General features: G+C 47.2%; 1 protein-coding gene across 4 annotated transcripts in view; it reads left to right on the forward strand.

Annotated features, from left to right (window-relative positions):
• DCAF6 (DDB1 and CUL4 associated factor 6) overlaps positions 1-20990 on the forward strand; it is a 254186-nt gene that overhangs the window by 102255 nt on the left and 130941 nt on the right. For all 4 annotated transcript variants that reach the window (XM_075335793.1, XM_075335790.1, XM_075335791.1 and 1 more), the window contains exons 5-7: positions 13906-14091; positions 14418-14531; positions 20853-20979. In XM_075335793.1, coding sequence (XP_075191908.1) covers positions 13906-14091; positions 14418-14531; positions 20853-20979 — 427 coding nt within the window. The remainder of the gene's footprint in view (positions 1-13905; positions 14092-14417; positions 14532-20852; positions 20980-20990) is intronic.

The following is a 20990-nucleotide window of genomic DNA, read 5'->3' on the forward strand; positions in this document are numbered from 1 at the left end:
GAAAAGGACCAGTAGGCGGGAGGTAACCCGGGAAGGTTGACCGGTTTGACTGGTGGGTGCGGAGGAAGCACTGGTGTCAGGCAGTGATTGTGGCAAGAAGCACCCCATTGCAGGATGTCTCCGGAATCCCAGTCGAGCACAGGCTTGTGTGACCGAAGCCAGGGTATTCCCAGAAGAAGAGCATGTGCCATGCCAGGGAGCACATGGAAGGCGATTGTCTCAGTGTGTAGCAACCCCACTTGCATTGTACAGTTCTCTGTGATGAACCGGATGGGTTCGGAAAGCGGTTTTCCATCCACGGAAGACAGACTGATGGGGGTAGCAAGACATCGGACGGGAATCTGGTGTAGATCCACCATGGACTGCTGGATAAAGTTCCCGGCGGAGCCAGAATCCAGGAACGCATGTACTGACAACCGGATGGAGCCGCAGGACAGGGATACGGGCACCTGGAGAAAAGGAGAGGACTTGGCGTGACCTAGGGTGGCCTCTCCGATGGACCCTAGGCTCTGTAGTTTCCCGGCTTTACTGGACAGTCCTGAATCAGATGTTTGGCACTTCCGCAGTAAAAGCACTCTCCTGCCATTCTTCGATTCCTCTGTCGCAGTCTGGACTCAGTGACGCGGTCGACCTCCATGGGCTCATGCGGAGCAGTAGGCCTGGTGGAGGAAGGTAACATCGGCCTTTGGAAGGTGGGCGCAAGGCGCGGGGTTCTTCTTGCCCGGGTGACCTCTCTGGCACGCTCTTGGAAGCGGAGATCAATACGGGTAGCTAGAGAGATCAGCTCTTCCAGGGTGGTAGGTACATCCCGGCCAGCCAGTTCATCCTTGATTTTTCCGGATAACCCTTCCCAAAAGGCAGCTACCAAGGCGTCATTGTTCCACTTGAGCTCGGAGGACAGAGTGCGGAACTCGATTGCATACTGTCCCACGGTGAGATTCCCCTGGTGGATTCTCATGAGTGAAGAGGCAGTAGAGGAGAGACGGCCTGGCTCATCGAACACCTTACGGAAGGTGGTCAGAAAGACGGACAGGACTTGGACGGTCGGGTCATTCTTTTCCCAGAGCGGATTCATCCAAGCCAGAGCCTGACCAGTCAGATGTGACATGATAAATGCGATTTTCGAGCGATCGGTCGCTTGCTGCAGCGGCGACAGCTCAAAGTGCAGGGAGCACTGGTTTAAGAAACCGCGACACAAACGGGGATCCCCTCCATACATGGGTGGGGAGGCCAGGCGAGAAGGAGACATGTATGTCGATAATCCTGCAGAGTCAGGAGTTGTAGAGGAGGCCGGATTCTGCAGAGCATTTAGACGGGAATCCACGGCCGCCATATCTTCAGCCATGCGTCTCTGGGCCTCATGCTGGCGGGACAGTTCCTGCAGTAGTTCACTCAACTGGGAGCTGTTGGAGGATACGGAGGTTTGCATGGATGCCAGACGGGATTCCACAGACTTTATGTAAGCCACGAACCTTGCTTGGGTCTCACGTTGGCGGGAGAGCTCCTGTTGCAGGTCATTCAGCGGGTTAACCGTGATCCCGGCGGAGTCCATGGCCCGAGCAAACTGTTACGCTCACCGAGGAGCGGCGAACGTCCGGAGGTGGACCCACTGGACCGTGCACCGGACTCCCCTGAGAAGACGGCCAGCAGCGAACCCCTATACAGGGACTGTGCGGCGCCTCCCCAGAAGGCCTAAATGCACGGCAGCCAGGGACCGGAGGTAGGAGTCTCTGTACGGCCAGGCGTGGCTCGGGTACGATGTCCGCGGCAGGCAGAACACGGAAGTGGCACCGGAGATGTTTCACAGCAGGTGACGTCCACAGCCGGTACGGTACAGATAGTGTCCACGGCAGGTATGGCACGGTGACGTCCACGATAGGAATAGGTGGTGACGTCCACAGACGGTATGGTATAGATGGCACTACGGTGAGACACAGGATTAGAATCAGGTAACAAATGTACGGATCATAAACAATAGCATAGACAGATTAGGACACTGGCAATGCACTAATAGAGGCGTTGCTCGGGCGCCTGCTGCCGGGGGAAGTGAACTTAAATACCTATTAGGCAGCAGGTGACCTCTGAGATCACTTCCAGGATTTGGGGCATGCCACTTTAAGAAAGGGGGCGTGGCCTCGCACGCAGCCCAGAATCACCTACAGCAATTCTGTGTGAGGAGGAAACTGCAGCAGGCCTTGGAGTGGGAGCAACGTCTGCAGAGCCCTGGGGCCGGTAAGTGGAAGGCCTTCTCTGCCTGGGAGTGGGGGCAGGAATGCATGTGGGAGCTATGCTGGGACTGGGCAGATGTGAGGGAGAGCTCCCCCCCCGGGGTCTGGTGGGACCAGGCGTTACAAGGGGTTTGATAATGAGCCATTAATTTTTAGGTTAGTGAATGGGTGGTTATATAGAGAAAGAATTTTAGCAAGGAAGGAGGGACTGAAGCCAATATGTGCAAGGGTTTGCACGAGAGAGGACCAAGAAATTCTATCGAATGCCTTCTCAGCGTCAAGGGAAAGGACCATCATCGGTATTTTGTGGGTTTTAGCGTGATGTATAATATCTATGGTTTTTAGGGTGTTGTCCCGCGCCTCTCTCCCTGGGACAAAGCCCACTTGGTCAGGGTGGATCAGCGAGGGGAGTAGTGAGCTCAATCTATTTGCTATTAATTTTGCAAAAATTTTTAGGTCCGTGTTCAGGAGGGAAATTGGGCGGTAGCTTTTGCAAACATTTGGGTCTTTTCCCGGTTTAGGGATCATGGTGACAAATGCAGCCGTCGATTGGGCAGGGAACGGACAGGACTCGGAGATGGAATTGAATGCGACCAGCATCACAGGGGATAGAAGGTCTACCAGTGTTTTGTAGAATTTCCCTGTGAACCCATCTGGTCCTGGGCTTTTGTTATTTGGTAGGTTCTTTATTACATTTAACAGTTCAGTGTGGTCAAATGGGTTGTCTAGTTCGGCTATGATTTCTGGTCTAGGGGCGTTGAAAGGGGACGTGATTGGGAGTGGCTGGCTCACTGGTTTGGGGAGATTATATAAGCTTGCGTAGTATGAGTGGAACGTGTCGGAGATCTCTGCCGTTGTGTGGACCAAGGAGTCGTTGACCCCCTTGATGCAGGGGATAAAATTCTGGGTGCACTGAGAGCGAAGGGCTCTCGCAAGCATCCTCCCCGGTTTGTTACCAAATTCATAGAATCTGCAGCGCCCAATTTGGAGATGCCGCTTATAAGATTCGTCTAGCAAATGTTTTACGTCTTGTCTTGCTTTGAGGAGATGTCTTAGTGTTTCTGTCGAGAGTGCATTTTTATGGGCTAATTCCAATTTGGTAACTGTTTGTAGGGCAGAACCAAGGGCTTGGGCTTTGGCCTTCTTCAAACGGGAGCCATGTTTAATAAGGACCCTTCTCAAAACACATTTAAGTGCTTCCCATTTGAGAATTGGGGCAGTCGTGTCAGCAATGTGGTCTGAGAGAAAGTGTCCTATGGATTCCCGTACATCCGCCACACACACCGGGTCCTCCAGCAAGCTCTCATTCAACCGCCATGGGCGCACCGTTTTAGAAATTGAAGGGATCGTTAAAGAGCAGTAAACTGGAGCGTGGTCGGACCACAGTATGTTACCGATTGCCGTAGAGGACACCCAGGGGAGAGCTGAGTGTTGGACCATGATATAATCAATCCTACTATAGGAATCGTGCGGTGTTGAGTTAAAGGTATAGTCTCTGACCTCGGGATGTTGTAGTCTCCACACGTCACATAACTCTAACCTGAGGAGAGCTTTTTTAACATATTTGATAGCTTTGTATGATAAGTGAGACTTTTTCTTTGAGTTGTCCAAAACCGGGTTTAAAGTAAGGTTGAGGTCAGTGCATAAAATTACCGACCCCTGCACCAAGGGGGAGGACTCGTCTATCAGATTTGAGATGTAGTTGGCTTGGTCCTGGTTAGGTGCGTATACATTTAATAGGGTTAATATCTGACCCTCGACCTTAAGGGAAAGAATAATATATCTCGCCTCTTTATCTATTGTACAGCTAAGAATTTGGTGGGGGAGGGATTTATGTATGGCGACTGCAACCCCCTTAGATTTGTTGCTAGGATTGTTGGCAAAATGCCAACTGGTGTATTGTTTATGTTTGATGATAGGAGTGTGGTTTTCTTTAAAGTGTGTTTCTTGGAAGCAGATTATCTGTACCTTATGTCGATGGAAATGGTGCAGGACCTGCGCCCGTTTCTCCGGAGTGTTCAGACCCTTAGCATTGAAGGAGGCGATTCTTAATTCCGTCATTCAGGGTAAACGATAGTGCAACACAGCTTCGTGCAATGCCGTGAAATAAGTAAAGATAGAAAGATTAGAATGTAGAAAGGGGATAGAGAAATAGAGATTCAGCAAACTTAAAGGCTCAGAGGTATAGCCTCTGTGCAACAAACAACCTAGGAAAGGTACTAATGTGAAACAGGAGCTTGTGCAACCTTGGTAGGCCGGACAGAGGCTCCCACCCTATGTGGGACGAAGTCTGGTCCAGCAAGTGGCAAGGTGGCACAGGAGCCTGCGTAACACTTTAACTGGTTTAACCATATAACTTGAAGTAACTGAGTATCCATCGGCTATTGGATAAGGTAATAAGTCTCTGGGCGTGAGGCAAATTTTAGTTATAAACTAATAGTGTTTAACTATTCTTTCAAGAGCATCTCTGCAACATATGAAAGTCACGGAGTCCCGGGTTCTTGTTGGGATGCTGGAGTGTCCAAATGGGAAACAATTCCCTCGATAGTTACCGTTTTACAGACAAGTTAACTGGATTCGGTCGCTAGGGTGTAATGCGACGGCTCGCAGTCGGTCCTCTTTTGTCACCTCCCTTCAGTCTTTCTCTGGAGGGAGGGCCTGCAAGGGGTTGATCTCGGGATTTTGGGAGTCTCCCAGTTAAAACCGTGCCATTTTCAATTAGCGTCACCCACTCAGGCAAATTAATGTTCGGTAGTCCCAATCCGGACAGGAAACCTCGTATGTCTCCCGGGGTTCTTATTGTGAAGGTTTTTAGGCCCCTCCGAACCGATAAAGAAAAGGGGAACCCCCATCTAAAGGGGATCTCCCTTTCCCGTAGAAGGCTCGTCAGGGGTTTGAGGGCCGCTCTTTGGGCCAGTGTAAATCGTGATAAATCTGGCATGATTCAGATGGGGTGACCTTGGTGGGAGATGGTTTGTTTCTTGTGTGCCGCCTGCAGAATTGATTCCTTAAGTTGGTAGAAGTGAATTCGGCAGATTATGTCTCTTGGTTGGGGGTTATTTGGGTCTGGGGGCCGTAGTGCTCTATGGGCCCTATCAAGTTCAATGAAAATGTCCGGTGGGCGTCTTAGCAATCCATTAAAGATGGTAGTCACTGTTGATGGAATATCTGTAGTGGTAATGGATTCAGGGAGGCCTCTAATTCTCAAATTATTTCTCCTATTTCTGTTTTCAAGATCATCCAATGAAGATTGAAGATTTTGTATTAGGGAGGAGTGGCGTTTAACGGTATCCGTCAGTGTTTGTATGGTTTTCGTCGTGGAGTCACGAGCTTGAGATAGGGAGCCCACTTTTGATGAAACATCTGTTAACTCCAAGCGGAACTGGGAGAATTCTTGCTTGCATTCAGAGACAATCTTAGTTGTTAGGTTAGTTATGTCCTGTTTGGTGGGAATTGATTCTAGTAGTCTACGTATATCTGCCAGAGTGGTTGATCTGTCTTCCTCTATAGGAGTGTGCATAAACAGTTGCTTATTCTCAGGTAGTTGGTGGTCAGGTCTGGTGGTGACCGTGATTCTGTCTGACAATTCCATGGGGGTGCCTATGCATTCTGGTGTCATTCTATCTCCCAGTGCCTCTTTTCGAGGTGAAGGTGCTTTCAGCTCGGCCTCTAATGTACCACCATCTCTGGGGGAGGCCAAGAGCCAGGTGACCATTTGGCTGAGGACCCAGAGGAATGCGTGACGGGGGGGTCAGACCACAGCCCCTGTGTAGTGTGCTCCATTGTGGGTCTCACAGGCGATCCCATTACTGCGCCTGGCAACTTATGAGGTGTTATGGTTATCTCTGCAGGTGAGTGCAGGACAGCATGGGAACGCAGCCTCCCATCAGCTCCTTCTCTCCCCTGTGGCTCCATCTCATGTATGTCGGGTGATGGGGGGGGGGACTCGTTACCACATGGGTTTCTCCGCTTCCCTGCGGTTTTATCGGCGTTTGTGGGCCTGCTGGGGGTGTGTGTGCAGCGTCGCAGTCTCCCGCATCGTGGATGGGGGAAGCGCCGCCATTCCCCTCCCCCCCGCTTCTCACCTAATCGAGGGCCGACGCAGCCCGTCCGCTCCCCCCTCCGTCACCAGCGCAACTGCGGTCTCCCTGGAGGGCTCCCTCTCCGATTCCGCCGGCCGTTACCTTCTTTGGGAACGCAGGTGCGTTCCCATTTACGTCGCCATCTGCGTCGCCGCATGGGGAGTCGCCATCTTGCCATGCTGCTGTTCCTCCATCCTCCGGTCTCACGGGCGGCTGCCGACTGGTCTCTACATCAGATGGGGTCGGTGGATTCAGCACTGTTTGGCCCGGTATGTTAGGTAGGCAGCCGACTCCAGGAGACGCATGCTCCACTGTGTGGATGTCCTGAGTCTGATCTCCCGGTGTCGCCTGCTGGAAATTCCGGGACTCCCGGCGGGGAGGATTTGAGCGGGTGAGCAGCTGTGCAATGTTCCCTTTAGTAGCAGGGGGCTGAGAGGATGCTCTAGCCTTAGTTTTCTTGTTTGTTTTGCCCATGGTTCTTGTGGATGCCGATGGATTAGTTTCTGTGCTGCAGGAGCTCCAGAAAGTGCCTCCTCACACTTCCATAGTTAGCCACGCCCCCCCATGTCTCTCATATTTAAAGGATGCTTCTAGGTGTTAATAGTAATAATTATTGTTAATATTTATATATCGCTAACATATTGCACAGCGCTTTACATACATCAGCAACACTGTCCCCATTAGTTCTCACAATCTATATTCTCTATCTCTATGTCTTTGGAGTATGGGAGGAAACCCACGCAAACACGGGGAGAACATACAAACTCTTGGACAGATGTTGTCCTTGGTGGGATTTGAATCCAGGTCTCCAGCGCTGCAAGGCTGCAGTGCTAACCACTGAGCCACCGTGCCATCCATGTTCAATGGGATTTAGATCCGGACTTTTTAGCCGAAACCTCGGTTGATGCAATAAGGCTTATAGCTCGCTTTTGCTCCTTGTCCAACTCAGGATGCTGGGCTGTTTGGCTGAAAAATTGTTCAGGGGATCTTCAGTCAAAAAGTAGGCTTTACAGCATTCTATGTCAAGAAGCATCTGTAGCAAGCATGGCATCAGAAATGGTGTGAAATTTGCTACCTTTTGAGGTGTTTTTTCAGGTTTAGAAACAAATGATAGTCGAAGGGAGCTAAATCTGGTGAATAAGGTGGGTGGTCAACCAGCTGGATGCCCAGCTCTGCCAGTTTTGACGTGGTTGCTTGTGCAGTGTGAGCGGAGGTGTTATCTTGCAGGAACAAAATTCCTTTCAATTGGTACAAAAGTTCAATTGAATACCTTGCAATGATGGTGGAACCCTTTTAAAGGTAGTCCACTAGCAGCACGCCCTCCTTATCCCAGAACTCAGATGCCTTCACGTTAGTGGCTGATTTTTGCACCCTGAGCTTCTTTGGACTAGGAGATGAAGCGTGAGAGTAGAAAGAGACCGCACTCAATCCGCTGTGAAGGATTTCTTTATTCAAACACGTGCAGAGTGGTGGGCTGGAGACACACTGTGAGCTGGCTCCTCAAGAATGGACGACAGCTGTTTCGCCCAAATTGGGCTTCCACAGGTCCACATGTGGAGCTACGGCTACACCCCTTTTAAAGGAGTGCTCACAGATTGCCCCAGACCACATAAAAACAAATAGGAGATTTGTGTATGCATATAAAATACATGTATCCATTTCCATGCATGAATTTACAACAAATTTTAAACATGTAAAAGAACACACTTGAATAAAATGAAGCAATGGGTGATAGACAGGCAGAACTATCATAGGAACACAGATCCACACGATCGTTTAACCCTTGGGGGCCCTGTGCCCCATAATTAATAATTAACCTAGCCTCCTCTTGTAGCAACAATTTGTGCAGGTCGCCCCCCTTCAAAGGGAGGGAGACCTTTTTAAGGCCGGCAAAACGCAAAACGTCGGGGTCACCATCATGACAATCCTGGATATGGGAAATTAATCTGGGAGAACCTTTCCCTGATGTTATTGAACTGTAATGTTCCCTGAATCGCACATATAAGCATCTTATAGTCTTGCCTATGTAGAACCTGCCACAAGGGCAGAGCACCACATAGACCACAAACTTGGTTTTGCATGAGATGAATTGATTTTTTAACACTGCTAAAGGGTATGACATGGCAGGAGGGCTTTGCTTTAACCTCGATTGATGTGGAGAGCCTGTATACCCGCATTCCTCAGAATAGTTCTGCCTGTCTATCACCCATTGCTTCATTTTATTCAAGTGTGTTCTTTTACATGCTTAATATCTGTGTTCCTATGATAGTTCTGCCTGTCTATCACCCATTGCTTCATTTTATTCAAGTGTGTTCTTTTACATGTTTAAAATTTGTTGTAAATTCATGCATGGAAATGGATACATGTATTTTATATGCATACACAAATCTCCTATTTGTTTTTATGTGGTCTGGGGCAATCTGTGAGCACTCCTTTAAAAGGGGTGTAGCCGTAGCTCCACATATGGACCTGTGGAAGCCCAATTTGGGCGAAACAGCTGTCGTCCATTCTTGAGGAGCCAGCTCACAGTGTGTCTCCAGCCCTCCACTCTGCACGTGTTTGAATAAAGAAATCCTTCACAGCGGATTGAGTGCGGTCTCTTTCTACTCTCACGCTTCATCAATGGACTTTGCCTTATGACCAGCACCCCGCTCTTGGATTGTCGGACCCTCCAGGCTCTCCACCCGAGCACAGGCACAGGCGGTACCGCAAGCGATATTGCAGGTAATCTGCGGTGGTGCAGGACTTTTGCTTCTCTCCTGCTTTGGACTAGGTCGGAGAACCATTGTGCCTCCACTCTTTTGACTGCTCCTTCTTTTTAGGATCATTCAAACAAATCCGGGTCTCATCCATAGTAACCAGTCGATCCAGGAACTTCTTATCAGTCCGGAAACACTGACAAATGGACTAGGACGTTTTCACTCGCATGCTTCTCTGGTCTGTTGTCAAACATTTGGGCACCCACTTTACAGATCGCTTCCTCATGTCCAAATGTTCATGGAAAATGACAAACACGTTCACAGGAAATCCCCGTGATGTCTGCTTTTCGAATATGAAATTCTTGATTCTCCAGCATGAGGTTGTGCACAGCATCGACGATCTCCGGAACAAAAATCACTCTGTCGTCCAGGACATTCCTCATCATTGGTGCTGAAGTGGCCCGTTTTAAATTTGGCAACCTAGTTCTTAACTGTGGAATATGAAGGGCATTGATCCCCCAATGTCTGCAACATATCACCATGAATATCCTTCATAGACTTTCCTGGCAGAAGCAAGAATTTTTTCACTGTTCTGCTCTGTTGCTGTGAATATTGCATTAGACTCCGCCATTTTGTTTTCCCGCATGCGTAGTACACTGTTGCCATAAGTAGCAAACACAAAATTTTGAAAATATATATTAGACACATAAGGCTGTCATGTGATGTAACATTCGTTACCATAGAAACAAAAAAAATCACAAAGCCGAAGACTTATCAGCAGCCCCTCATAATTCGTTATTCGCACAAATATTAAGGTACATTGTGATATCCGTTACTCGTTGAGTATTTTGCCCCTCGCCTCCTGAGTTTGAGACTCCTTCCCACATGTTTGGCGCCTAATTTTTAGCCACTGAACATGATGGGATTGCTTTCCATTCACATTAATGCCTTAGCCATCTTTACTACTGGCATTATTGTTATTGGGAGGCGCAGTGAAAAAAATATTACTTTCAGTCATTAAAGAAGTAGCATTATACTTACGGAGTTTCCCTGTCATACTATTTTCTGGTACGCTCCTCAAGCCTTATGAATATGCACTGCTTTCCTTCAACTACTTTGGTTATCTGGTTGACTGTAAAAAAAAAAACAAAAAAAACCCAAAAAACTGGGAAACATTATGTAGGGTATCCCGTATTTTGATACCAAGTGCAGATAAAGCAGACAGCTACAGGCTGCAGCCTCCAGCTGTGCACGTTCTTTTGGCTGTGCATCAAAATACAAGGGACCCCAGCTTTTTTTTTAAACTATTTAAATAATTTAAAAAAAAACTGCACTCAGTCCCCCCTAATTTTGATACCCAACCAAGATAAAGCTGACAGCTGGGGGCTGGTATTTTAAGGTTGGGGAGACCCATGGTTTTTGGGCCCTCCCTAGCCTAAAAATAGCATCCCACAGCCACCCCACAATTTTTGCACCTATTAGATGCGACAATTTTGGCGCTTTACCCTGGTCATCCCAATTGCCATGTAGCTGTGACAATCAGGGTAATATAAGGACTTAATGACCGCTGTGATTTGTCACAAAATTACAACTGTCATCAAGCCCGAGGATCATAATAGGGAGAGGTCTATGAGACCCCCCATTCCTAACCCTGTAAATAAAAACATATAAACACTCAAAAATACTTTTATTTTAAATAAAAACAAAACAGGAAAAAACCTCTTTCACCAATTTATTCACCTCGAAAATACCCCCGCAAATTCGACGTAATCCACACAAGGTCCCACAACAATCCCTGTTCTGCAACATCCTGAACCTGCAGTGATGGAAAATGCGATTACTCACTGCAGCTCTTGGGACAGACTGTGGTCAGTGGGGGACCTGACTGTGGAAAATGGTCACACATTACCGGATTAGACATTTCTGCACCAAATCTACATATCCTGGCAGAAAAGCGCACTAAAACTGTATCAAAAACGCATGTGGTTTTGATGCGGTTTTCTGCCAGGAGATGCAGATTTGGTGCAAAAATTTGTTGTAGACCAAATCTGCCATTTTAACGCTGTTTTTGCAGAAATTTCTGCAACAATTTTCTGCACAAAATCTGCATCTCCTGGCAGAAAAACGCATTTTTGATACATATCCATCTGAAACAGGCCCTGGGTTCCGTGCACCCCCGGGCCCAGTCTCGATCCCTGTGACCGTGACTGTTACGCCTCTGTGAACATAATATAAATAGTCTTTAATTTCATTAATGTAAATGTTTTTGCATTCATGCCTACATGCTGTTCAAATCAAAAAGATTTAACTTTAACAGAGGTTGAGACTACTGCTTGTCCTTAAAGGACCACTTTGTCAACCTAGGGGACAATAAAATTAACCAAAAAAATGGCAATCATTGGTGTGCATATACTTACTGGTATCCGTCTTCTGACATTTCCAGCACCGCTGCTGTCTTTTCCTGACACACTTTTTTATCTTGCAGTTCACACAAAGTCTTTGATGTGGACCAAGGGCTCATTTTCTTAATGTAAGTCTATGATGTTGGTGAGGACCAAAGGGACATTAGAAACAGCAGAAGACAGTGACAGTTAACTATTTTATTGTACTCGCTACAAATACTGATGGAAAACACTTACTCGGCACGGTCTTCTTCCATTTTCAACGCCACTCCGCTCCTGTACTCCCATCATAGCCTAAAGCTGGGCATACAGATTAGATTGCTATTGGCTGAGCAATGTTTTGACTGATCGTTTAGTCGACAGCCATCTCAACCGACTCTTACATACACAGGAGCACTCGCTCAGACGATGGTGTTCCTGTATTCTCTATTAGAAAGTTGCTGACTAACGCGTCAGTCGGCAGGTTGACTCAGGGAGAACAGTGCAATTGGCAGTCGGACATGTACAATCGACATCTCTCCCGACCTCCAATTACCGTAGTTAACACACTTATAGATACTAGGCCATCAGCCAAACTCGTTGTTATCGATGGTTTCAGCTGACTTTAGTTTAAAGGGAACCTGTCATCAGAAATTTCGCCCAAAAGCTAAAAGATTCCCCCTCTGCAGCTCCTGGGCTGCATTCTAGGAAGGTCCCTGTTATTATTATGCCCCATGTGAGACCAAAATAAAGCCTTTATAAAGTTCTACCTTTTTGTATGCAGCTTCTGTAAATCCGTCACGGGGGCGGGCTCTCTGCCGTCCGTTATTTTGCCCCCTGGTCCTGTATGCCGCCCCCATCGCTCCTTTCCATATCTGATGCACCGCCCACTGCTCCAGCCATCCCCGCGCATGCCCAGTGCCAGTCTCACAGGACTGAGCAGTGTGACCGCTGGTGACGTGTGCGCAGGCAAGTGATTATGGGCGGGACTGTGACTGTTATCAGCAAGTACCCGGCCATAATCTCTTGAGCGCGCAAACCTCTCCAGCGTCACACTGTGCTCAGTGTAGATGCTAGACTGTATGGGCTGCTTCCAGGTATGACGTCCCTTTGTCATGTGATAGGGGCGTGTTCGAAATACTATCACATGACAAAGGACGTCATACCTGGAAGCAGCCCATACAGTCTAGCATCTACACTGAGCACAGTGTGACGCTGGAGAGGTTTGCGCGCTCAAGAGATTATGGCCGGGTACTTGCTGATAACAGTCACAGTCCCGTCCATAATCACTTGCCTGCGCACACGTCACCAGCGGTCACAGTGCTCAGTCCCGTGAGACTGGCACTGGGCATGCGCGGGGATGGCTGGAGCAGTGGGCGGTGCATCAGATATGGAAAGGAGCGATGGGGGCGGCATACAGGACCAGGGGGCAGAATAACGGACGCCAGAGAGCCCGCCCCCGTGACGGATTTACAGAAGCTGCATACAAAAAGGTAGAACTTTATAAAGGCTTTATTTTGGTCTCACATGGGGCACAATAATAACAGGGACCTTCCTAGAATGCAGCCCAGGAGCTGCAGAGGGGGAATCTTTTAGCTTTTGGGGGAAATTTCTGATGACAGGTTCCCTTTAATATGTATAGGGACATTTACATTGCGGAAGTGACTTTGTGTCCATAAAGAAAACTCTGTTGTGATCTGGGAGGTCACAAATACAGTCATGTGATCCAGGAAATCACCAAAGTGGCGCTGGAAATGGCAGAAGACTATGACCAGTAAGTACTGTATTTACTGCAATCACACCAATGATTGTTGAAAAAGGTGACAATATAAAGACAAATGCCCAGAAATGTTGATTTGATCATTAAAGGGATATTCCCCAACAAAAAAGCCCTAGGTTGGTGAACGCAAGGTGCCAAACTGCTAGGACCACCTGTAATCTCGAGATCAGGGCTTTTGAAGCCCAAGAAGGTGGTTATGATTATGAAGCCCATCCTCAGTGGCGCAGAGGTGCTCATGCTCATCCTCCGCTCAACCTCTCTATGCTACCAACATAAAAAAATTAGTCCAGTTCCACGAACAGTCTTATTTAGTGTAAGTACAAAACAGATGACAGCTTAAAAACCTTCATGCTGGTAACTTAAGTAACATCTACGCGTTCAGGTACTCATCCCTTGATAATGACTCCACAATGGCATGCTGGATAATCCTGCTATTGCTTTCCTTTTCAGTGCATGGATGGAGCAAAGGCTACACATACCACTTAGGACATGGTTGCAGAGCCACGTTTTCTGGGTTCCAGAGCCCCAATCTCTGGATCGTTGGATACTTTTATTTTTATGAGTTACTCTTTAAATCCTGTGGGATTGCATGATTTGGAACATTGACTTTTTTTTTGCTCAAAAGAGATCAGGAAAGATTTGAGTATATTAGCATATATTTAAAACCAATTACTGTACTTTAGACTCAATCCATGATGTCCATGCATTTATGTAACAATCTGTGCTTAATTGCAGGTCCTAACGCGAATTCGTTCTGGCCACAGAGCGAACATTTTTAGTGCAAAGTTTCTGCCACTGACAAATGATAAGCAAATTATATCGTGCTCAGGAGATGGCGTCATTTACTATACAAATATTGAAAAAGATGCCGAGACCAACAGACAGTCTCAGTTTACTTGCCATTATGGAACTGCCTATGAGGTATGTAATAACATAAGTGTATTTCTAAAACGACATGTAATGTGAACGAAATTAACACTTTTGGGCCTTTTTTTTTTTTTAATTTTATTGTATAAAGTGGTTTAAGATCAATAATATAGATAAATAAAAAGTCCCAAAAGCTTGCGAGTCTACATTGTAGAACTGATATGCCGTATTTCACTCTGCTACTTGTTTTGATACGTGACATTACAGATGGCTGTGAATTCACATCCACATGCTGTGTGTGCACCTTGGGCTGTTATTTTGTACAGTCACCATCTCCACAGATGTAATGTTTCCTTTATTCTCTTTTCCTTTTAATACAGATCATGACTGTGCCAAATGATCCCTATACATTTCTGTCGTGCGGGGAAGATGGCACTGTAAGGTGGTTTGATATTCGAATGAAAACTAGTTGTACAAAGGAGGATTGCAAAGATGTAAGTTACATACACACATTTATAGATTTTCTAACATTGAACAGGCAAGTTAATGAATCCTTCTCAATATCCACACCTATTAGTCATAGCGATGAGCGTCTCTTGCTCTGTTTCCTGCATTACACGGACAACTCATTGATGTTAATGATCGCTAATGAGTACTATATAATGTTTAATTTGCCACTGCTGGGAAATAAAATGGTTTGGCCCCGATTCATCAAAGTGTTGATGGCAGAAATCTGGTGGAAAACACTTTGCAAAGTATCAAATTTTAGCACAAAGGGAGGTTGCATGAAGATTTTGTGACTCTTAGGGGTACTTTGCACGTTGCAACATCGCTAGCCGATGCTAGCGATGCCAAGCGCGATAGTCCCCGCCTCCGTCGCACATGCAATATCTTGTGATAGCTGCCGTAGCGAACATTATCGCTACGGCAACTTTACACGCACTTGCCTGCCCTGCGACGTCGCTCTGGCCGGCGACCCACCTACTTCCTAACGGGGCAGGTCGTGCAGCGTCACAGCGACGTCACACAGCAGGCAGGCCAATAGAAGCGGAGGGGCGGAGATGAGCGGGACTTAAACATCCCGCCCACCTTCTTCCTTCCGCATAGCCAGTGGAAGCAGGTAAGGAGATGTTCCTCGCTCCTGCGGCTTCACACACAGCGATGTGTGGTGCCGCAGGAACGAGGAACAACATCGTATCTCCTATTGGTGCGACATTATGAAAATGACCGACGTTACACAGATAATAATCTTTATTTCTATAGCACCAACATATTCCGCAGCGCTTTACAATTCAGAAGGATCATATACAAACAAGTAACAGTTATCGAAAATACAATATTTAAAGGGAAAAAAAAAAGACAACCCTGCTCGTGAGAGCTTACAATCTACAGTGAGATGGGGGGGGGGGGACAAGTGCTTATTTACAATGACAATCCAGCCATCTCAAGAAAATGGGGGATAGATAATGGCTTCGTGGACCAGTTGGCCAGGACCTTGAGATGCATTTGGGTGCCATGGAGTTTGACGTGGGGTACTTATCTGAGAAGTTGTGGAGGGATTAGGTGAAATTAGTTTGGCTAGGGATTGTGATAGGCCACGCTAAAAAGATGCGTTTTTAGGGTGCGTCTGAAGCTGAGTAAGTTGTGATTCGTCCTAACTTCTTGGGGTAGAGTGTTCCAGAGGTTTGGTGCAGCTCGGAAGAAGTCTTGGATTCGGGAGTGGGAAGTTCGAATTAAGATCACAGATCACCCACTTTCGACGCTTTTGCGATCGTTTATCGGCGCATCTAGGCTTAACACGTTGCGGCGTCGTTACCGGCGCCGGATGTGCGTCACTTTCGATTTGACCCAGACGATATCGCAGTAGCAATGTTGCAGCGTGCAAAGTACCCTTAAGCGTTTTTATGCCAGTTTCGGTCATTTCTGGAATGGGGCGTGGTGATCTGCTCTCGTTTAATTCATGATGCGGTGTTGCACAACTTACAACAGAATTCTTACTGCATTAAGATTTGTGCCAAGGCTTACATCACTTTTAAGATGCTCCTCATTCATTAAGCGAGGTGTGTCTCTTAATTAATCAGGTGCCACGGACTCCACCATGCCTCTTCATCAAGACTGGTGTGCGTAACGCCAGTCTTCATGTATCATGGCCTTACTGCAAGAACTCCATATGCAGTAGTGTTCAAAGTAACAGCAGTCCAAAATGACTAACCAGATTATCCACTATTTTGTTATGTTATATTACCACATGTCAATCATTTACCATTTGGTGCAGTAGATTCTTAGAAAACCACCAGACTCTGCATTCATGATCTGCAGGTTAAGTCTGTGTATTTGAAAAATTTAATTGAAAGGAAGTGTTCAAAATAATAGCAGTGTGGAGTTAAATGAGTGAGGTCAATCTTTCTTTGAAGAAATTGGTGTGAATCAGGTGGCCCTTATTTAAGGGTGAAGCCAGCCCATTTTGTACATGCATTTCTCCTTGAAAGCCTGGTGGTGCAAGCATCGTGATATGGGCATGTTTCTGTTGCTATGGTGCTGACCTCTTTACTGCATACCAGGGATCATGGCCCAGTTTGCATATAATATATTAAAATACTTGAAGATGTCATGTTGCCTTATGCTGAAGAGGAAATGCCCTTGAAATGGGTGTTTCAACAAGACAACGACCCTAAACACACCAGTAAACCAGCAAAATCTTGGTTCCAGTAGAACAAAATTGAGGTTATGGAGTGTCGAGCCCAAATCTTAATCCGATTGACCACTTGTGAGGTGACATCAGGAATACCGTTTGAGGCAAAGCCTACAAATGCAAATAAATTTTGGGATGTAGTCAAAGCATCCTGGGCTGGAATAACAGTTGACAGATGCCAGATGTTGGTTGACTCTATGCAACATAGATGTGAAGCAGTTCTAAAAAACTGTGGTTGTACAACTAAATATTAATTAGTGATTCACAGGAATGCTAAAACCTAAATAAAGAGGACAGATTTTGATTGTGCAAAGACAAATGCAGACACTGCTATTTTCATAAAGATTTTGGGCTTAACTCATATTTTTGATCTCACTGTTATTATTCTGAACACAACTGTAGATTACAACTGGTCAATAAGGGTCATAACAAGGCGACATTTCTAATCAAGGCAGACAATCTATTAAACCGCAGCTTGTTACTGTATAGTCTACTGTATTTTAGTCCAAACATTACAAATGATAATGCACTACTTGGCTAAGTAAGTTGTACAATGATTACTTGTTACTAAGAGTCCACTCTAATCATAAGGAGGGTCCTCCTTCCCCCCTCTCTAGTAACTGATGCCAGTCGTGCTTGCATACAGATGCATAAAGATCATGAAGGTATTGTACTAAGTATATGAGCTATCCCGTGTAGAAAGGTTCAAGGATAACTTATTGGTCAACCATTAGTACCCCACTGATCCTGAGAACAGGGTTCTGCAGAATAGAGCTTAGTTCAAGCTTCTGTTTTTCCAGTCAATTAATTCTTTATGGGAATGCCAAAGATAGCTGACTGCTGCACTCAGCGATTTCTACCTAGAGGATGAAGGAAGCTGAGGTGCACATGCTCAAACTCTGCTTCATTCATGTAGGGCTTTGTAGAGCCCCAATGTCCGGATCGGTGGAGCTCACAACAGTCCGAACCCACATCTATGAACAAAGTACCTCCTATCCTATCATTAAGTGTGCGAGGCAGGGGCAGTGCTCCCATCATGAATACCGCTGACTCATAACTGAATCCGCTGAATTCTTTGTTATCAAATATTAATGTCTGCTGTTCTAACTTAGAAGTTTCTGGGAGTCAGTTTACGTCCGGTGAGAATAGAAGAAATACACAGGCTTGTGATTTCCAACACTGTACCATGAAATCAGGAGTGTCTGCTTAATTTAAAGATTATACTAGTATATGCGTTATATATAATATATATGCGTTTATATAATACTAGAAGCTGGCCCGATTCTACGCATCGGGTATTCTAGAATTTACGTATTGTGTAGTTAATGTATGATTTTTGTTTTATATATATATATATAGATAGATATAGATATAGATATATATATGTGTATATATATATATTATAGATATAGATGTTGTTGGGTGTAGTTACCAAGTGTTTGAGTAGGGCGCTGTACATGTTCTGGGTGTTGTCTGGGTGTGGCGGGGGGGTGAGAGCGGTGTTGTTTGTGTGTTGCGTTGTTTGTGGAGCGCTGTGTGTCTGTAGCGTTGTGTGTGTGTATTGCACGGTTGGTGTGGGGTGTGCGTGTGTGTGTTTTGGGGAGGTATGTTTTGTGCAGTGTGTGTGTTGTGCGGTATGTGCGTATATTTGTGTGTGCCGCGGTGTTTGTGTGTTGGGTGTTGTGTGTGTGCGGCGTTTGTGGTTCCCAGTGTGGTGTGTTGTGCAGTGCGTGTGTGGCGGTGTGTGTGTGTGTGTGTGTTTTGGGGGGAGGTGTGCACCTCCCATCGTGCTCCATCCCCCATGCTGCGCACCCCCCATCGTGCTCCATCCCCCATGCTGCGCACCCCCCATCGTGCTCCATCCCCCATACTGCGCACTCCCCATTGTGCTCCATCCCCCATGCTGCGCACTCCCCATCATGCTCCATCCCCCATGCTGCGCATTCCCCATCGTGCTCCATCCCCCATGCTGCGCATTCCCCATCGTGCTCCATCCCCAATGCTGCGCACTCCCCATTGTGCTCCATCCCCCATGCTGCGCACTCCCAAACGTGCTCCATCCCCCATGCTGCGCACTCCCCATCGTGCTCCATCCCCTATGCTGCGCACTCCCCATCGTGCTCCATCCCCCATGCTGCGCACCCCCCATCGTGCTCCATCCCCCATGCTGCGCACTCCCCATCGTGCTCCATCCCCCATGCTGCGCACTCCCCATCGTGCTCCATCCCCCATACTGTGCACCCCCCATCGTGCTCCATCCCCCATGCTGTGCACCCCCCATCGTGCTCCACAGTCACACATCAGACAGCATACACGCACACATCTGATCGCATACACTCACACCCCACTTCTGCCTGTGCCCTCCGGTGTGCGGTCCCAGAAGCTGTGCTGCACGCAGTGCTCCTCTGCCTTCTGCCAACACGCACACATCCGATCGCATACACGCACACACACACTGACGATATCGCACATACGCATTCACACACTCACAACATCCGGAGATACCACATGCTTCTGGCCATGTGATCCTCCGGCAGGTCCTGGAAGGTCACTGCACGTACAGTATCGCCGCCGAGAAGCAAGCGATATCACGGGATGTTGTCAGTGTGTGGATGCGATCTGATGTGTGTGTGAGGTGTGTGTGAGAGTGAGTGTTATCTGATGTGTGTGTGTGTGTGTGTGTCCTTATGTGTGTGCGTGTGTGTGTGTTCCGCCGCTGCAGGACCTTGATGCGCTCACCTGGGAGCCGGTGTACGCTGGTAACCATGCTACACAATATTACATGGTTACCAGCGTACCCCGCTCGCACGGGAGCCCACACCAGCGTACGCCGGCAACCCCAGCAATGTGAGGGTGTGTCGGCTGGGTTGGCGGCGTACGCTGATGTGGGCTCCCGGGGGTACAGCACTCACCTGGGAGTCGGGGCTCCATGTCGTTTCGGGGAATGCGTGCAGGGGGCGGGGCCAGAGCGAGCGTGCAATGCGTGGGGGGGGCGGGGCGTGGCCGAGTTGCCAATGCGTGCAGGGGGCCGGGGAGAGAGGCCAATCCGTGTGGGGGGGCAGAGCCGAGGCGAGGCGAACGGCCAATCCGTGCGGGGGGCCAAGGCGAGCGGCCAATGAGACGCTTGTCGCGGTAAGGACAGAATTTTGGAGCAAGACAGACAGATAGACAGACAGAATAAGGCAATTATATATAGATATAAACATAGGCTTTTGCTTCTGGGTTTGCACACATGAGCGTGTAACTCGTATGAGTGCTATCTGATGTTTTGTCTAAGATCACTGTCCAATGTTACACTACAGAGCAGTGCCGACCAGTGTTGTTTTTTTTTTTTTTTTTTTTTTTTTTTATTTCTCATGATGATTTGGTAGGATTAAAAAAAGCGCAGCATGCTGCGATTTGCAGCAGAAATCGGTTGAGATGCACCCATTGAAGTCTATTGGTGCGTGGAGCTCAACGATTACATCTGAGTGCGGTCCAATTCATGCAGACTCCTAGAATGGAGAAGATGGAAAACCTGTGTTCTCGTCCTTTTCCTTATTGTGCTATGATTTCTCTCATGCGAGAGAATCGGATCACACTAAGCTGACACTCGGGTCAGCGATTGATCAGAGTGCCATTACCATTATCAGCCTGGTTTCCTCACATGAGAGAATCTAATGCCATATGCCCGCAGCCTCAGTAAGTTTTCCTGAGAATTATCCCTATGAGATGTGGCAGGAAAACTTTAACCCTTTTCTTACTTACTCCTGCCCAGCATGGTCTGCATGTCGCGTCCTGCGTCATTCACATAGAGGCCTCCATTGTGCTCCTGTGCATGCGCACTTTGATCTGCCCTGCTGAGGAAAGGGAGGTGGTGGGTGGGTAGGTTATGGGAGCCAGTGTACAGGAATAGTTTTGCTGATGCATAACAAGAAGGTAGTCTGTGACTTTTGTAGCACAAAGGGAACATTAGTTGTTGTGAAAGGGGCAATAGAAATGCTAAATTAAATTAGAATCTTGTATTTTTGCAAACTCTTAACATTGGTTAAAGTGACGAGTCCTGTAAAATTAAACTGTGTATTGGCAAATATTATTTTACTTACCACCTGCAATCTTTATCATTGTATTTTTTTGTTTCTAGGATATTTTGGTCCATTGTCGACGTGCAGCTACATCAATAACTGTATGTCCTCCAGCACCTTATTATCTTGCAGTTGGCTGTTCGGATAGTTCTGTGAGAATATATGATCGCCGTATGCTTGGAACAGGTATCATAAGT

The sequence above is a fragment of the Anomaloglossus baeobatrachus genome, chromosome 2 (genome assembly GCF_048569485.1).
Source record: "Anomaloglossus baeobatrachus isolate aAnoBae1 chromosome 2, aAnoBae1.hap1, whole genome shotgun sequence".
In the NCBI taxonomy this organism is placed as follows: Eukaryota; Metazoa; Chordata; class Amphibia; order Anura; family Aromobatidae; genus Anomaloglossus; species Anomaloglossus baeobatrachus.